This window comes from Pleuronectes platessa, chromosome 13 (assembly GCF_947347685.1).
Source record: "Pleuronectes platessa chromosome 13, fPlePla1.1, whole genome shotgun sequence".
NCBI classification, from domain to species: Eukaryota; Metazoa; Chordata; class Actinopteri; order Pleuronectiformes; family Pleuronectidae; genus Pleuronectes; species Pleuronectes platessa.
In genome coordinates, this window is record NC_070638.1 from 23,733,782 (window position 1) to 23,749,494 (window position 15,713).

Below are 15,713 nucleotides of genomic sequence, written 5' to 3' on the forward strand. Positions count from 1 at the left end.
ACAAAAATCACAATACTGATTTGTCTTTTTTCAGACTTGATGAATATACTGATGTGGTATCTTCCTACATTGACTTCTCTGAAAATGTGATTATATACAGCAAGTCATGGTTCAATAGAGAGATAAAACATTAATGGGAAAAATAAGCACTATGCTTTAAGGATAAAGAAAGGGAGCTGTACGAGGCAGACAAATCTGATTTTGAGAGAGCTGGCGAATTATTTTTAGAAGGTTAGAAATCAAACTTTTGACAGCAAGGGTTTATGGCAAGGCCTTGAACAAAGCACTAACTATAAAACCAATGTGGCAGTAGTTGGTGATGACCCAAAGCTGCCTGACAGTCTTAATGACTTCTCTTGTCGCTTTGATAACAATCAAAGCCTCATGAGACAGCAATAGTAGCCACTCCCCCAACTCCCTTCCTTGTCAGAGAGTCTGAGGTGAGCAAACTGCTGTGAAGCCAGAAAAGCAGGAAAGCAGCAGGCCCTCATCTTGTATCCTGTGTCGATGAAATTTTAGGCTGATGAACTTGCTACTATCTTCACTCATATCTTTAACGGGTCTGTGTTGGAATTCAAAGCTCCAGCATGTTTTATATAAGTTGTCATGATCGCTCTGCCCAAGATGTCCAACATCAGTAAGTTTAATGATTACAGCTCAAGCACCTGCAATAACAAAAGTCAAAGGAAACTACTAAGTACAGGATGCTTTTTCCCTTTGTCTCTATTCCATCCGGCAGCATGATGAAGCTCTTGCCACTAATGCACCAGTTCTTTGTTCCATCGGCACTGGTGCCCCATTGGGTTGCATTCTGTCACCTCTGCAATATTCATCATATACCAACTCAATGAGACTTTGTTCAAATGTTCGTATTAGTTGATGACACAACATTCAACAGAAATAAGGTCTTTCTTCTGAGCTGAAGATGAACACCACTCAATAGTCTGGAGGTGGCCTTCAGCTTTGGGTTTCATGAAACAGTGATCTTTGATGACATCTCCGTCTGTTTATCAAAAAAGCCCACAGAAGACACTTTTTTCGTACTATCTCAAAAAGTCGGGGTGCGCAGAAAGCACCTTTTCTACATCAGTGTGGTACGGCAACTCGACAGCTGAGGCTGCAGCTGCACAGAACAGTTTGCTCTGCCTCAAAAATCATCAGCTGCAAACTCAACCCAATCCCTGACATCATAAAGATCCGCATCTGGCGCAGAGGTCTAAAAATACTACAGGACTGCATGCACCCTGACAACCCGCTCTTAATAAGTCTCCCCTCAGGGAAAAGACTTGGGGGCATCAAAACTAAGACACGTCTGCTCCTCACCAGTACTTACCACTGAACCAGCACGTTACTAAATGGCTCCCAATTCTGTATCAGCACTTGACGGAGGACAAAGCACTAATTACTACTAAAACACCTGGCATTCTACTTTAATTTTGTTCGTTTAATAATGTTTCATGGAGCAGGATTATCTGTTTTCATTTCTTATGAGGTGTAATGCAGTGTATTGTCCTGTTGAGAGCACACTGAGGCGACAGTATTGCAATGAAGCCTTGAAAAGGTATTTTAAATTTTGATTGTATGCATGTGTATTGAAACATGTGCTTCCCAACATCTCAGACATTCTGTTGCTTTCCCTTGTTAATTGTGACCCATCTGTTGGGCACTTAAGCATAAATAAATTAAATCAAGTGTCAGCCAAAGAACAGGCAGGGCAGCACAAACATCCACTGGCCAGAAAGATGAATGAGGGCAAGACCTTCAGTATGTTTGAACACAATATAATAAATATAGTATTATTATTATTACATATATTTTTTATATATAATAATAATAATAATAATGATAATAATAATAATGATGTGTTGGGAACAGACAGTTCTACAGAGAAAATATGAATTCAGGCACATTTCAGAGGGTTTCTGCATTGTTATAACATCAATAGCCTTTGCAGACCTTGGATTTTTTTTTTCTTTTGCTTCTGAGGCACAGGACTTCTGTAGGGACAGAGATACTAGGTTGAAAGGAAAATCCTCTCATTGACAAACCAGCAAAACTCCAAAAGGCCAAGTCTGCAGATTTAGATTTTTCTTAGGAGGAAGAAGAAGAGGCTGTGAGTCAGCACTCTTGTTTCCCATCAAGGTTCATTGGTATGGGCGGTGAAGTGAGTTTGTGAAGTGAAGGCCAGAAAGCTCATAGAGTTACCCAGTCAAAGAGTTCTTGGTTGCTGGGGAGGCAGAGACGAGCTTGCTTATTTCTATTTTTATGTCCCACATAATGAGCTGCAGGTTCCTTAACATACAAAGACAATGAAATGATGCAAAGTGGCTCTGGTATTCTGGCAACCATGTCTGCAACTAAGGTTGTGTAGAACAGGAGTAATACGAATGAGTGAGTAATAGTGTATTTTATATCATTTATTGTTTCCTATAATAATATAATAATGCGATATGTAATGAGATAATAGCTCCGTCTTACACACACACACACACACACACACGTGTTCACATGCGATCAAAGGCTTCAGCCTTACACCTGACCTAAAGCAGTAAAGCAGGGTAGATGAAAGGTGAACAGTGATCCCCTTGAGGTCAGCAGATACAGACAAAGAAGAGAGAGAGAGAGAGAGAGAGAGAGAGAGAGAGAGAGAGAGAGAGAGAGAGAGAGAGAGAGAGAGAGAGAGAGAGAGAGAGAGAGAGAGAGAGAGGTTACTGCTGCAGGTATGAGAGTAAAAGCAACAGATCTCACAGCAGATCCGATATATGTTTACTCCTTCAGGCACAACATGAAAACTGGCTTTCTGCTGCCTGCTCTTCGTTTTCGACCACGGTTTCCCCCCTTCAGAAGATTCTTGTGTTGATTCTGAAGCTGACTCTTGGTCTTTATTCATGTGTTTGTCTTTGCTCTTCTTTGCTTGATCTTATATAAACCTGTCACCATCATCCACTGGCTTTTAAACTTTGCAGAACTTTTACATACACAAAAGCTGAGTATAACACAGAGGCAAGACAGACTGAACAAACTATATGTCTCCTTTCAAAGTCTCTCAAACTAAATTAAATAAGTACCCTCCGCGCCAACTTATAAGAGTGCTTTCCAAAATTATAGTGCTTTTAGTAAGAAGATACAGCTGCTAATATTCCAGAATATAACTGGCATCAAACCCCATGCAACCCCGGATTCCAACAATGACTTAGTCTGTCTGACTCCTCTAACCTGTCTATAGCACTCAGTCCCACTTGATCCTACTGAGGACAATCATCTTTTAAAAGCCTCGTAAATATGTAGTTTGATTTTTTTTAAGGCTCATTTAAGTCCTAAAAAAGCTGGCAACTCTGATTTTTGGCAAACAAATATTCCAACAGCAGGATGTAGTGCATTTGCTGGGGACTATTTTCAGTAGTAGATTAATCCACACTTGCTTTTGTGAGCAGGACAGTTTACTTGTCCACTGGACTTGTTGAATATCAACAGACTTATCGTCTGTGGTTGGCTGAGTAACCCGCTTCAACTTACAGAAAGAAACATTAAACCAAACCACACTTTTTGTTCACCCAATAAATAACAATGTCATGCTACTTGGATCAAGTTCAGTCTATATGGCCACAATATTGATTCCAGTCATTAGTAGATGCATTTGAAGATAGATGTCCAGTAGGATACATTTAGATGTGCACAGGTTGCAGAAGTGAAGTCTTTTTATCTTATAATTACTTATAATTATGTTCAGTTATGTAGCTTAAATATGTGTGTGTGTCTCTGTGCAGCTCCAGTCAGACCAGGACAACGGCAACGGCTTAGTCAAATATGTGCTGTCTGGTGAGGGGGCCGGCGCCCTCTTTGTCATCGACGAGAATAATGGCGACCTGCACGCCACCCGCCGCCTGGATCGGGAGGAAAAGGCTTTTTATATCCTCAAAGCCACAGTGGTCAACAAGCACACAGGTCTGAAGCTGGAGCCAGAGACAGAGTTCATCGTCAAACTCCACGACATCAACGATAATGAGCCTTACTTCAGCAAAGAGGTTTACACCGGCAGCGTACCTGAACGGTCTCTCATAGGTACGGGCTCTCAAAAGGAATAGCACTCTTTTTACTTGGTGTTCCTCTAATTTTGAAATAATGTGCAAATTTCTAAATAGGGATAACCCGGATTGTGTACTATTTGTCTATAATAACCATGTGGATGTGTATCCCTCAGGAACATCTGTCATGCAGGTGACAGCTACAGATGCTGATGACAGCATGTATGGGAACAGTGCCAAACTGGTCTACAGCATCAGTCAGGGACACCCATACTTTTCTGTGGACCCAAACACAGGTAATAATGATGGAATCCTTATTGTGAACCAGTAAAGTGTTCTTACAGTGTTTGTCCTTTTAAAATTTACCGAAGAACAAATAAATATAAAATAAAATAAATACTGAGCCCCACCTCTAACACTGTAGTTATAGGTTGTTGCAAGTTTCCTCCAGCTCTTTGCCCCCTTAATGTATCTGCTTTTATTTCATTCATGCCCGAATCATTGGATTGAATCAACCAATAAAAAATATTGTCAATATTTAGTTAAAGGTTTGAGGTTCTACATCACTGGATCCAAAAACAATACAAGTTTCTGCACTGGTGCTAAAGTGACTGTCAAATGTGTAATACTGAAAAGAAAAAGAAAGAATCAAACTCAAATTTAAAGCTTGAAGTTGTTTAGCCATTGAAACATTTTAATGTGAAGAATCAGGAACCGAGACACAAATACATGAAACTTAAGATCAGCCATTCCGTCTGACTCTGGTTGAGATATTAACATTTGAAGGGGAGTCTTCCTCCAACAGTGTTTAGCACCACTCTGCTAGCTTGACAAAGCAGAATAAAACAGCAGCAAAATAGCACATTCTAAAAGCAGGGTCACAGGGTCTGTAAGCTGAAATACACTCAAATACTGCATCTCATTTTCCGTTGAATTGCTGACTTTAAATCTCTCCCTCATAAGTGGCACTTTTGAGTCTCACTCCTCCATATTTATTTTATTGGATTCAATTAATCAGATCCTTTTCCAACACTGTCTGTACTCAGAGCAGAATTTCAAGTGTGTGAGTGTGAAAGAAGTAGCATGAATAGGAGCCTCTTCTATGTGCTGAAAAAAGGAAATACACAGGGCACCTTCACCCTGCACGTTAATGTTAACACTACACTGAAAAAAGGTCAGCCCTTCACTGATCGTATATACTTTCTCTGTAAATAAAAAAGTCAGCCGTCCATTCAGACAATCAGCACAGTAATCTCCCTCTCTCTGCTCATCTGTTTCAAACAAATAAAGGAGTCAGGGCCATGGTCAGATTACTGCTGGCTGTGGATTACAGAGCCATGATGGACCATGGTCTCTGATGCAGAAAGAAGAGAGTAGAGAGAGAACAAAAGTATCGAGGCAGATGAGTAACATGAACATTTACTGCAATAACAAATACAGTCCTTTTCCTGTGGCTTCTCCACAATAAAAGGCAGCCTGTGTTTTGTGATTTAAATATTTGCAACATTAAGCAGCAATGTTAAATTAAGTAAAATTACACTGTACTACATGAATGCATAATCTATATTGTATTTCCTTTTAATCTCCTGTGTGTGTAAAATGGAAGGGTGCACTATTAACAGTTTATTTATTTCATAAGAAGCTTACTGATAGGATGGTGAAGATGAAGGCGATGGGATGAGCAAAGCTAAAGCTTGTGTGATGTGTTTTGCTCAGGTCTGATCCGGACAGCCTTGGGTCCTGGTGACATGGACCGCGAGCAGAGGGAGCACTACCAGGTGGTGATCGAAGCCAAAGACATGGCCGGGCAGAGAGGAGGGCTCACAGGGACCACAGTGGTTAACATCACACTCACTGATGTCAACGACAACCCGCCCCGCTTCACTCAGAGTAAGTTAACAGCACTGAAGGAGGACAAATGATGAAACACTGAGTCACACATGCACACACATTAATTATGGAGTTCAGAGGCAGAAAAGGGGGCATTATAACTGCTGTTTTTTTCATACCTTGTTGGATATGAACAACTTTCCCAAAGGAATCAAACAACATTTCAGTAAACCTTCATCTGCTGTTAACGTTCTATTGATCGACACTTAACTTGGCTGTGAAGAGAACAGGCTGTGGGAACACCAGTCACAGGATGGCAGAAATGTTACAGAGTTTATATCCACAAATCAAGTTTCCCCCCAGGAATCAATAAGGTGTGTCGCATTCAAATGGCAGCACAAGCTACATTATATTAAAAATGAGCTTTAGAGGCATAGTCACAAAAAAATACCCATAAACAGGCTGTTTCTAAGAATATTCGATATCCTACCATTTCCTGAGAAAATGTTATGGATTTTACAAGAGCAGCACAATGTGCAGACACTAATGGAAATCTTGGCCAGTGTGTGTGGAGTGACAGATGCTTTTAATCACACACAGTACTCACTACTTAGTGGAGCAAACGGTGTTAAGATAATGGTGCATGAGGGAGCGTCTCTGATATTATTGATTCAGAACTTTGCAGATTCTGACAGTTTAAGTTCGTGTTGAAATGGAACAAGCTGCTTCGCTTTCAAGCTCCCCCAAAACAAACACAGCAACAGTCTGCTGCACAGTGCAGCAGGGATGCTGAGGTTGAGCAAGGAAAGTTGCCCTATGCCGCCCCCCAAAAGCCCACCATCTCTGAAGTAATTACTGAGAACTGAGTTAAGTATGCAGTGAAAGCAGACAAGCGTATTGGCTTCGTAGACCTGCAGGGGTAAGGGTTAGGATCTTGTGAGCAGTTGTCTGTCAGCAACAGCAGAAGTCAGGAGAGAGCATGCAGCTGCTGTTTGCCAATAAATAATGATTTTTTTAACTAGACAATGAGACCGTTTTAGGTGCTGTAGATAGCAGCAACATGTGGTGTGTGGTTCAGAGTATCAAGGAGCGGCTGCCTCCAATTAAAAATACAACCCCTCTGCGTCTGTAAGCAGTGTCAGGGCTATGTCAGATAGACCAGGCAGTCCGGAATAATGATTCAAAGGCAACACACCGGGTGATAACTGTCACTCAAACGTCACCACGTCCTCTGGCCAGGAGGAGCCCCAAACTGCGAGGTGTCTTCAGAGATATGAAATGAGACTAACACAGGCTGTGTCCCGCTTCAAGGGCTGAGGTCTATGAAGACCTTCGTTGACAGATCTGACATGAGAAAGTTTGGTTTAGGTCCTATTTCTGTGGTCTCTTTCCTATTTGCGTCACCAGCTTGCCCTGTTCTTACTGTTGCATCATCAGCTACTTTGAGCCGCTGCACTGACTGCAGCTGGGACTCCTGCTTAGCTATCTCTTCAGCTTCATCTTTGGCGGGTAATGTCTCCTGGGATAGGTTATCCTGAAAGGGGTTCCACCTGTTGGATCCCTTGTTGCCCTGGATTGGATGCAGTTGAAGGAGCCTTTGAAATGGGACACAGAGCATAAATCTTCAAATGCAGCCTCTGAAGCATGTGGCTCCTGAGTTGGGACACAGAGCAACAGTGGGACCCAGTTGAAGTTTGGTATTCAAAATGCAATGGTTTTGATTTTGAGCATGTACCACTGGTCCACGGATTAAAGTTCAGAGGGAGAGTCCAAGATCCAAAGGTACAAGTATGTTAGATATGATATGATAGAAAACAAAACAATGGTGGAAGAGGTAGGTGATCTGTTGAGATGAGGAGGATTGGTGTCAGGACATCCAGTTGGTCAAGGAGATCCAGAGGTGACCAGCAGTTAGAAGGTCAAGGAGTAAGGATTAGTAAGTTACAGAGGATTCCTTACTAGTTCACTGTTGAGCTGCTTCAAATCATGGATCACAACCCACATCACTCAAAATAAAACACACTGTCAATGCTGCATTCAGCATGAACTGAAAGTTTCTGCTCAGCGTTGTTACGGATCGATAAATCATTGTGCTCAGCTCACACGCCAGAGGCCTGAAATTACTGAACTACAGACATACCAGTCAACCTAATGGTGCTTATAACCAACACTGTAAGTCCTGTCCATCACAGCAGGAGCACCATTCACTCCCAACTTGCTGATTTACTCGCCCATTTCTGAAGAAATCAGACAGCCTTTCTCTGTAAAATGATTTCTCTGGATATGTGTGTCTTTCCAGGGGAATTCATCCAAGTAACACTAATTCGTCCTGAAAGCCTTCATAATTAATTTAACCTAATTCATCCTTAATCACAGAAACAGTCTCACTGTAAACGTGTGGGCTTCGTACCAAACTCTCCAAAGACCTGTGCTGTGTTAGTTTGAGACAGGCACTGCATATTATTAATATAATTTACATACATATATATATATATAATTTTCACAGCCACACTGGTGGCTGCTCACACAGGCATTTTTGCTATGTAATAGTATATTCTGCAGATTTTGTTTTTAGAACAATCAGTCAATCATTTTATTCTAAATTACTTTATTCAGATTACCTGTTTTGTCCAACAATCCGTTCAGAAGTTAAAGATATTCAGTGTATAGTCATTGAAAACAGAGAAAAGCAGCAACTCTTCACATTTGCCAGGTTGGAGGCTGGGGCGCAGGAGGTAAAGCGGGTCTTCTATTAACTACACGTTCGATCCCATTGTCCGCCATACTGTGTATAAGATACCAAATTACCCCTGAAGGCTAGGCGGCTAGTGTGTGGTGGGAGTATGAATAAGAAAAAATGCTGCAAATAGATATTCTGTATGATCATGTGTGTGAATTTGTGGGTGGCAAAACCGTACTGTAAAGCTCTTTCTCTATAGAAACATGGACCATTTACCATACAAATCAAAGTTTGACATTACAAGACCCATTGAGCCAGCACCTCCAGGTCACAAATACTGTACCCTTCAATGGGTTCTCTGGCGTATATCAAAAAGAAAGGGGGCAGTAAAATTAACTTTTATTCCAGATTACAGCCCCTAAAAGCAATGCAACATTTATAATAAGCACCTAATATCTTTCATGATTGTACCTAGTAAATCCAATGCAGACTGTCTCTTTACAATCAGCAGAGACAACCATGATGGTGTCATCCCTCCACAGCCACACCACACATTATAAAGCAGACTGGATTTGGAAATTGATCCTGTTTAAGTTGTCATGGTTAAATGGATGCCTTTGGAAGACAACAATTAAAAGTGGCAATTATGTACTGATTTGTGTAGAACTGGACATGTGTTAAACGTGAGATCTCTCCTTCAGAGAAAAAATGATATTTGAATAGGCCTACTAATTCTGGCAAGGATTCCCATGGCAACAGATCCACTGTGGTCAGCATTTGTGCAGAGATAAATACATTTATGGATGTAGAATAGTCCATTAATTACAGCTGGTGTTGAGAGTGAAAGCAGATTAACCTGTCCAACATTACAATAATGTTGAAGGGTTTTTCAGCAAAATTACAAAAACAATGTTTTTTCGTTTAATGTACCTGTATTTAAAAATATACTCGTGCATTTATCTCACAGTAACAGGTGTCAGTGAAATTACTTTTGGCTGAACAAACAATGTGTTTAGTGGATTGTCCGGATCAACAACAGCACTGTCTCTGGCCCCAAAAATATACTACTGCTGAATTTTGTAAATGTCATTGTTCGCTGCTGCGTGTCAAGACAGGATCATGGCAAAGCAGGCAGCTGCCCCCAAGGGCATCAAGCCCTCTGGGGTCCCGAAGGATCCCTGTGTTGAATATTTGGCATTATCCTCCACGAAAGCACAGTATATCCTGAAGCGACAATGGCCTTGGGGTGGGCTCTGCATTTTTAAATAATGTTAAGGTTATCTATAGTTTCAATACTATTGTGTTTTGAGTGGAGGTAATTCAGTTCATATGCTTCATTATTAAAAGTAACATTATTCTCATGCAATATTTAAATTGCATGTACTTATACTTATTATCTCACAGTATATAAGCAATACATATGCTGAAGCAGCCACAAAAAGATTCATGCTTAATCATCTCAAAAGGATGATGATGTGATTGAGAACTACAGAATTCTCAGCTGCCGTTTTCCAAGATCAGAAACTTCGGGACTCATCTTTTTAATCCGACCTTGACAAAAAATACATAAAAAAATTGTTTAATAGAGGTTCAAGGCGACCCCATTCCATAGGTTGTGACCATCGCTCACCGACATGACAGTGACTGTCAGAAGCATTGTGTGTGTGGTGCAGTGCAGATTAATTCAGTGCTAATCTCACGTTTATAACAGTTGAAGTTTGTAAACAGCAGGGGGAAATGTGGCAGCTCGTCAAGAGCGTGTGTGTGTGGGTGTGGGTGTGGGTGTGGGTGTCCAGCGGCAGTGTTTCAGTGCCAGCAGTTGTGTAAAAGAAATGGGTAAATAGTTGTGTTTGCCTCGATCAGATTGTTCGAGCTCCAATCCCAGTGAATTGACACGAAGGCGGAACATCCTGCCCTTGGTTCTCTGGATCTTTGACTTTCTGTCTTCATTCAATGTCTGCCTCTCTATCTCAGCCGCGGTCAATCACGGTCACTGTATCAGAGCATCAGTGCCTCCTTCCTCCTGTCAACACTACTGCCTAGTCACCCATTGCTGAGATCACCCAGGATATGTCGAAAAGACTGCATGTCGCATTATCATTTCGTTTAAGTCAACCCACGCGCACACACACACACACACACACACACACAAGATGAGGAGCAGCCATTCATTACTATATATGACACTGTCTGTTTACTGTCTGCAAACCCACAGGTCAGAAACTGGTTCTCACAAAGGTAGAACTCTAACACAGTCATACACACACATGTCAATTCATTTCACTTCATACCGTGACTCCAATCAGTGTTGTCGGAGTCGGAGCCGAGAGGAAACACAATCTCCAATCAGCCGGAAAGAAAGCTGAGTGGAGATGAATTCTGCTCTCTTTACTTCTGGCTCTTTGGGGTTTCACCAGGCCCCCACTTGTTTGTCTTAGTGTTCTGTTAACACAGAAATAAACCGATTGACTACCACAGGTACTGCAGTTGCACAAGTAAAATTGCTTTTGTGGTTATATTCTGTCAGTGTGGGTATATGTATTTGTAGGTTTTAAGTACAGCAGCCACAGAGCACCAATCACATCAGAGACAGTAACATAAGACACTGTTGGATGGGTTCTTTACTGTCTTGTGTTACATGTCATATTAATCTTAAAGGGGACATATTACAAAAATGTCACCTTTGTATTGCTTATACACGTTAATTTGGGTATCTGGCATGTCTACCATCCCAAAAACTTCTGTGGAAGACACTGTTGTGTGTTCGTTGTTGGTTTGATTTTGCTCGGTGTGTTCGGCTTCATTTTCCTTCTTTGGCTTGTTGGTCAGTGGTTGCTAATTGGTTTAGTTGACCAATTACACTCACTGAAGTGAACTGCAGTTTCACAGAGTGCACTGCTGTGGGACCATCATTTCTCACTGCTGATATTTTCAAGAAATTAATATACACACATGATCTGAATAGGGACATTCATAATAAACTTTATTCACAGGCTTTATCACAGCTTTCCTTGGACAGTGGCACCATCTGAGTCTGTACTCTCCTCAGACTGCAACAGGCTGTCACCAGAATAACCCCACAGCACGTGGATATGTGGCCTTCTCTGAATAAAAAAATCTGTACCCAAGCTGTCCATAAGCCTGGCCTGTATCTTTTATTATCAGCTCATAATAATGCAACTACAAGTTGAGGTCGAGGAGGATTGAACATCTGTTCATTAACCTTTATTATAAGATGTGTTGCAGACACTGGTCCACTCTAAATATGAAATTTTAATTTTGTTGGCTATTGATGTAAAAAAAGATTTTGAATGAACATCACTACATCTGAAAGCCACTGCAGCTGCAGATGAGCCATTGTTTTTCCCCCTACACTGAAATTAAGTGTATTATTTATCATCCTTTATCTCATTCTCTCTCTTTGGCTACATTCATGCAAACACACCTAAATATACCCAAACAGTGGCAGATTGAGTTCTGTCTAACTGCCAGAGTGTATGACACCTGCTGTGTCTCAGTAGTATATAATGACTAACTCAAGTGGTTTATGCACCACTACATCTCTGAGATGAAACATATGCACACACACACACACACACACACACACACACAAGCACACTAAGTAAAGGATATATGTTGATATGAAAATGCCTCAGGTTCAAGCAGCACAGTGACAAATCATTTGCAGTCATTTAGGTGTGTTAGTGTTCCTGGACTCTGTTCCGTGACTCTGCCTTATTTAGTACAAACTGGGGGTAAGGGTAAATCTGTCAGGGTAAATCTGAGTAACAGCCAGCTCTCCTCAGCAACAAACTGAAAGCAAAATACAGTGTTAGCACTTACTGCAGAGAACAAAAGGAAACATCATGCTCACACAAAATACATTGACATGCTTTTTTTTATGATTGTCAGCAGTTTGGCAGAGAGACATTATTCCTGCACCTGGCTTCCATCATCAATTACATTATTGTTTAGTCTTTTTCGGGGCTTCTTTTGTCCTTGCAGTCTACCCAACTAACAACAAAGACAGAGTTTTTCTATTCAGCATTTATGCTGTGATATGTTTTTTTATTAAAAAACACACTTTCTCATTGTCTTTGTTTGAGAATATGTGATCTATTTCATTTTCTCTCTGTCACTCTGACTCACCCTTATGACAGGGTTCTTGATCAATACCTGTCGTCTACTTAATGGCTTAGTTGGTGATGTTGTGACTGTATGTAAAGTCAGGTTTTTTTGTGCAGCTCGCCAGTAACAGTATGAAAAGGCCTCATGGGGCCACAATAGACAAGACACAAACACCAGCTTAAGTGGATGGTGAAATTTCCCCAAAAAAAAAAAAAATCTAATGAGAAAAATCAGGGTAAACTTGAGAGGGATTACATGTGACATACCCTATTTCAGTATTAAAAGGTTGAAATAAGCAGATGACAAGGTATTGGTTAATTCTGTAATGTCGCAAAACAGCACAGACATGAAACCAGCAAAGGTAAGAACCAGGGTTTCATAACAGGAACAAATTCTGTACTCATACTTTTAACCAGGACCTTTTACTCCTATCAGGAGAAATAAGGTAAATTAGGCATAGGTAATACAGAAGACTTTACAAAAATGAGCTATCGCCAGTGTGACAGAATTCACACTGGTGGTAGCTCTCTGCTACAGTGAGAGCTGGAAACTGTATGCTTGTATTAAATGCGCAGTAAAAGCCCCATCTACTAATGTTGTGCCAAATTCTGCCTGCTTGCAGACAATGGAAAAGCTTCTATGGGTGTTTTTACAGGCCGCCAACACGAGCAGCGTCAGATAAAGAGAGAGAGGCAGAGAGAGAGCCCCACCCTAAAGCTTCCTGTAATTTCAATTTGATAAAATGCAATCTTCGTTAAGTACTAATGACTTTTAGGGGGATGAAAAGACTTCCCTGAACTTGTACCCTGGTCTCTGCGAAACGTATAGTTCCTGCAAAGGTTCCTAAAGTTCCTTGAGAAGGTTCCTGCAGTGGAAACACAGTTTATGATGAAGCTCGATGAAAACAGCTGTCCACAGCACATAGAGAGCCCGACTCTTGTCACTGCATGTATGTCATGTCATCACCCAGATAGACTTTATAAAAGTATGGCAGACTGTTTGAGTCTCTTTCTCCCGCAACCACATCCAACAGTGATATAACGGTGTCATGGATTACACCTCTACATCTACAATATCTTTTGTTGTTTGTGTGATGTAGTTGGATTTGGTCTGGAGTTTTGATTTGTTAGTCAGTGATTGGTAACTTGTTTTTTCTTTTTAATTTTTTGTGGCATTTTTGTGGGTAATTCCAGTATTTTTCAGGTTTTAGGAGCATTCTGTTGGCTCGTATGCATTGCTGTCAGAATATGTGTCCCAGTTGGGTTTTTTATGGCACTTTGTGGCGCTGCCTGTGGGTTGTTCACAGTCAGCTCTGTGTGCTGTACACAAACCAACTACAAAATGGTACCAACAGGTTTATGGATATGCACAAATAACACAACTAACCTTTTCAGCAAGGTGGTTGAAGGAATGAAATAGAGTGGCCTTGTTTGCATGGTCGAGCAAGTCCAACAGCAGTGAAAGTCTTTTCACAAAAATAATATCTCAAAAGGCTCCCTTCGCAATAAATCGAATATAGTAGAATATTCACTTCCATTAGTCATATATATGAAGCATAGTAGGGGCAAAGACCAAAAGGTTGTGCCAATAAATACAGTGACTGATATGAAACACAGTTTTCAATAGTCCATATTGCAGTACATTAGTTTCCCACCGTGGACCTTCAACTGGACGGCCAGCCCAATTTAGAAGTTCACATGCATGTGTTATGAAGGCTATGAAACGACCTTCGACAGAGATTCAGGATGCTGGCAGCTGCAGATGTGGCAGTGTTTTTCCATCTCCCGTGATGAAATGTGTATTCTGAGCACATCCTGCTCAGGAGCAGCAGCTGTAAAGTAGCATTTTGAATTTATATATTAAATATTGCCAATCTATCTGATATGGCTCAATGGGTAGTGTAGATAGTTTCGCTTCCCCTACCTTTATACATGAATTGTATGAGTGTACTAACAGAATCACATTTTACAGATTATACTGACAGCTTGTTATTCAACAGCATGTTTGTGGACCAGCTCTGACAGTCATTGGTGTCATGATGGACAATTCTTCACTATATACTTTCAAGCTTTTAATAGTTCATACATTTACAGATACAAACAATGTGTCCACTTACATAGTATCTTATAAATTGAGGATACCTCTGACTGGTAGATAGTGAACTCAGACCATAAATGTATTATAATCTGAGAGGTGACCCGCCCAGAGTGATTTAGCTTCTCTGTTAATTTATATACTTTTCTAGCTGGGGATCAAACCACTGAATTTCTGGTTAGTGGGTGTTGATGCTATAGAGGAAAACCATCAGGTGAGGAGGTGTTTGATTGGTGTTTACAGTGAATGTGCATCATGGCCCTGCAGCAGAGTTCACAGTAACTTGCAGCTCAACAGGAAAAAGTCATGACGACAGCCTGCTCTCTGTTGTCGACGACTTCTCACAACTCACTTTGCCAATGCTTGCAGATTTATCAAATTAATTAGACAGTGTAGGTCCTTGTGCACTGGCCGCTAACTGGCAGAATTTATAGTCACGAGGAGGGAATAAAAAATTTGAGAAATCGTTATCATTGGAAACAAAGTGAATAAATGCTAATGAGGGCAGAGTCGTCAAACTGCTATAACTGTTTCACAATAAGGGAACATATATTTGTAACGTTTTTTTATTTTTTTAATTTCCTGGGGCCTTTAAAGAATTGTATGTGATCCACACTGTCACACAGACTTTGTTGCAGGATGGTAAAATAAAGACTCTCTGCAGTTTTCACTTTAGTTTTTAGACCCAAAATACACACTTTTAAATGTCTAATTGCAGTTCTGCACATGTAATGAGAACAATTGCTAAAGCATACATTACGCATTAAATCACCCATTGGGCTAATTGTTCTGCGGCCATAATACTTAACTACTTACATTAATATGGGAGTAATAAATCAAGGAAAATACTTACTGTTAATGCATTGATTGATTGACATTTCAACCCACAAATAAAAAAAACACTTGACGTTTATGTGAATTACAGTTATTACAGTCATAACTCACATACAATAACA

The 15,713-nt window shown here is 40.6% G+C and overlaps 1 protein-coding gene across 1 annotated transcript in view; it reads left to right on the top strand.

Moving 5' to 3' along the window:
* The window catches only part of LOC128455143 (cadherin-6), a 74,046-nt gene that overhangs the window by 34,623 nt on the left and 23,710 nt on the right, over positions 1 to 15,713 (top strand). Inside the window, exons 3-5 of the mRNA XM_053438819.1 lie at positions 3,768 to 4,062; positions 4,202 to 4,321; positions 5,742 to 5,915. Of these exons, the coding sequence (XP_053294794.1) occupies positions 3,768 to 4,062; positions 4,202 to 4,321; positions 5,742 to 5,915 (589 nt within the window). The remainder of the gene's footprint in view (positions 1 to 3,767; positions 4,063 to 4,201; positions 4,322 to 5,741; positions 5,916 to 15,713) is intronic.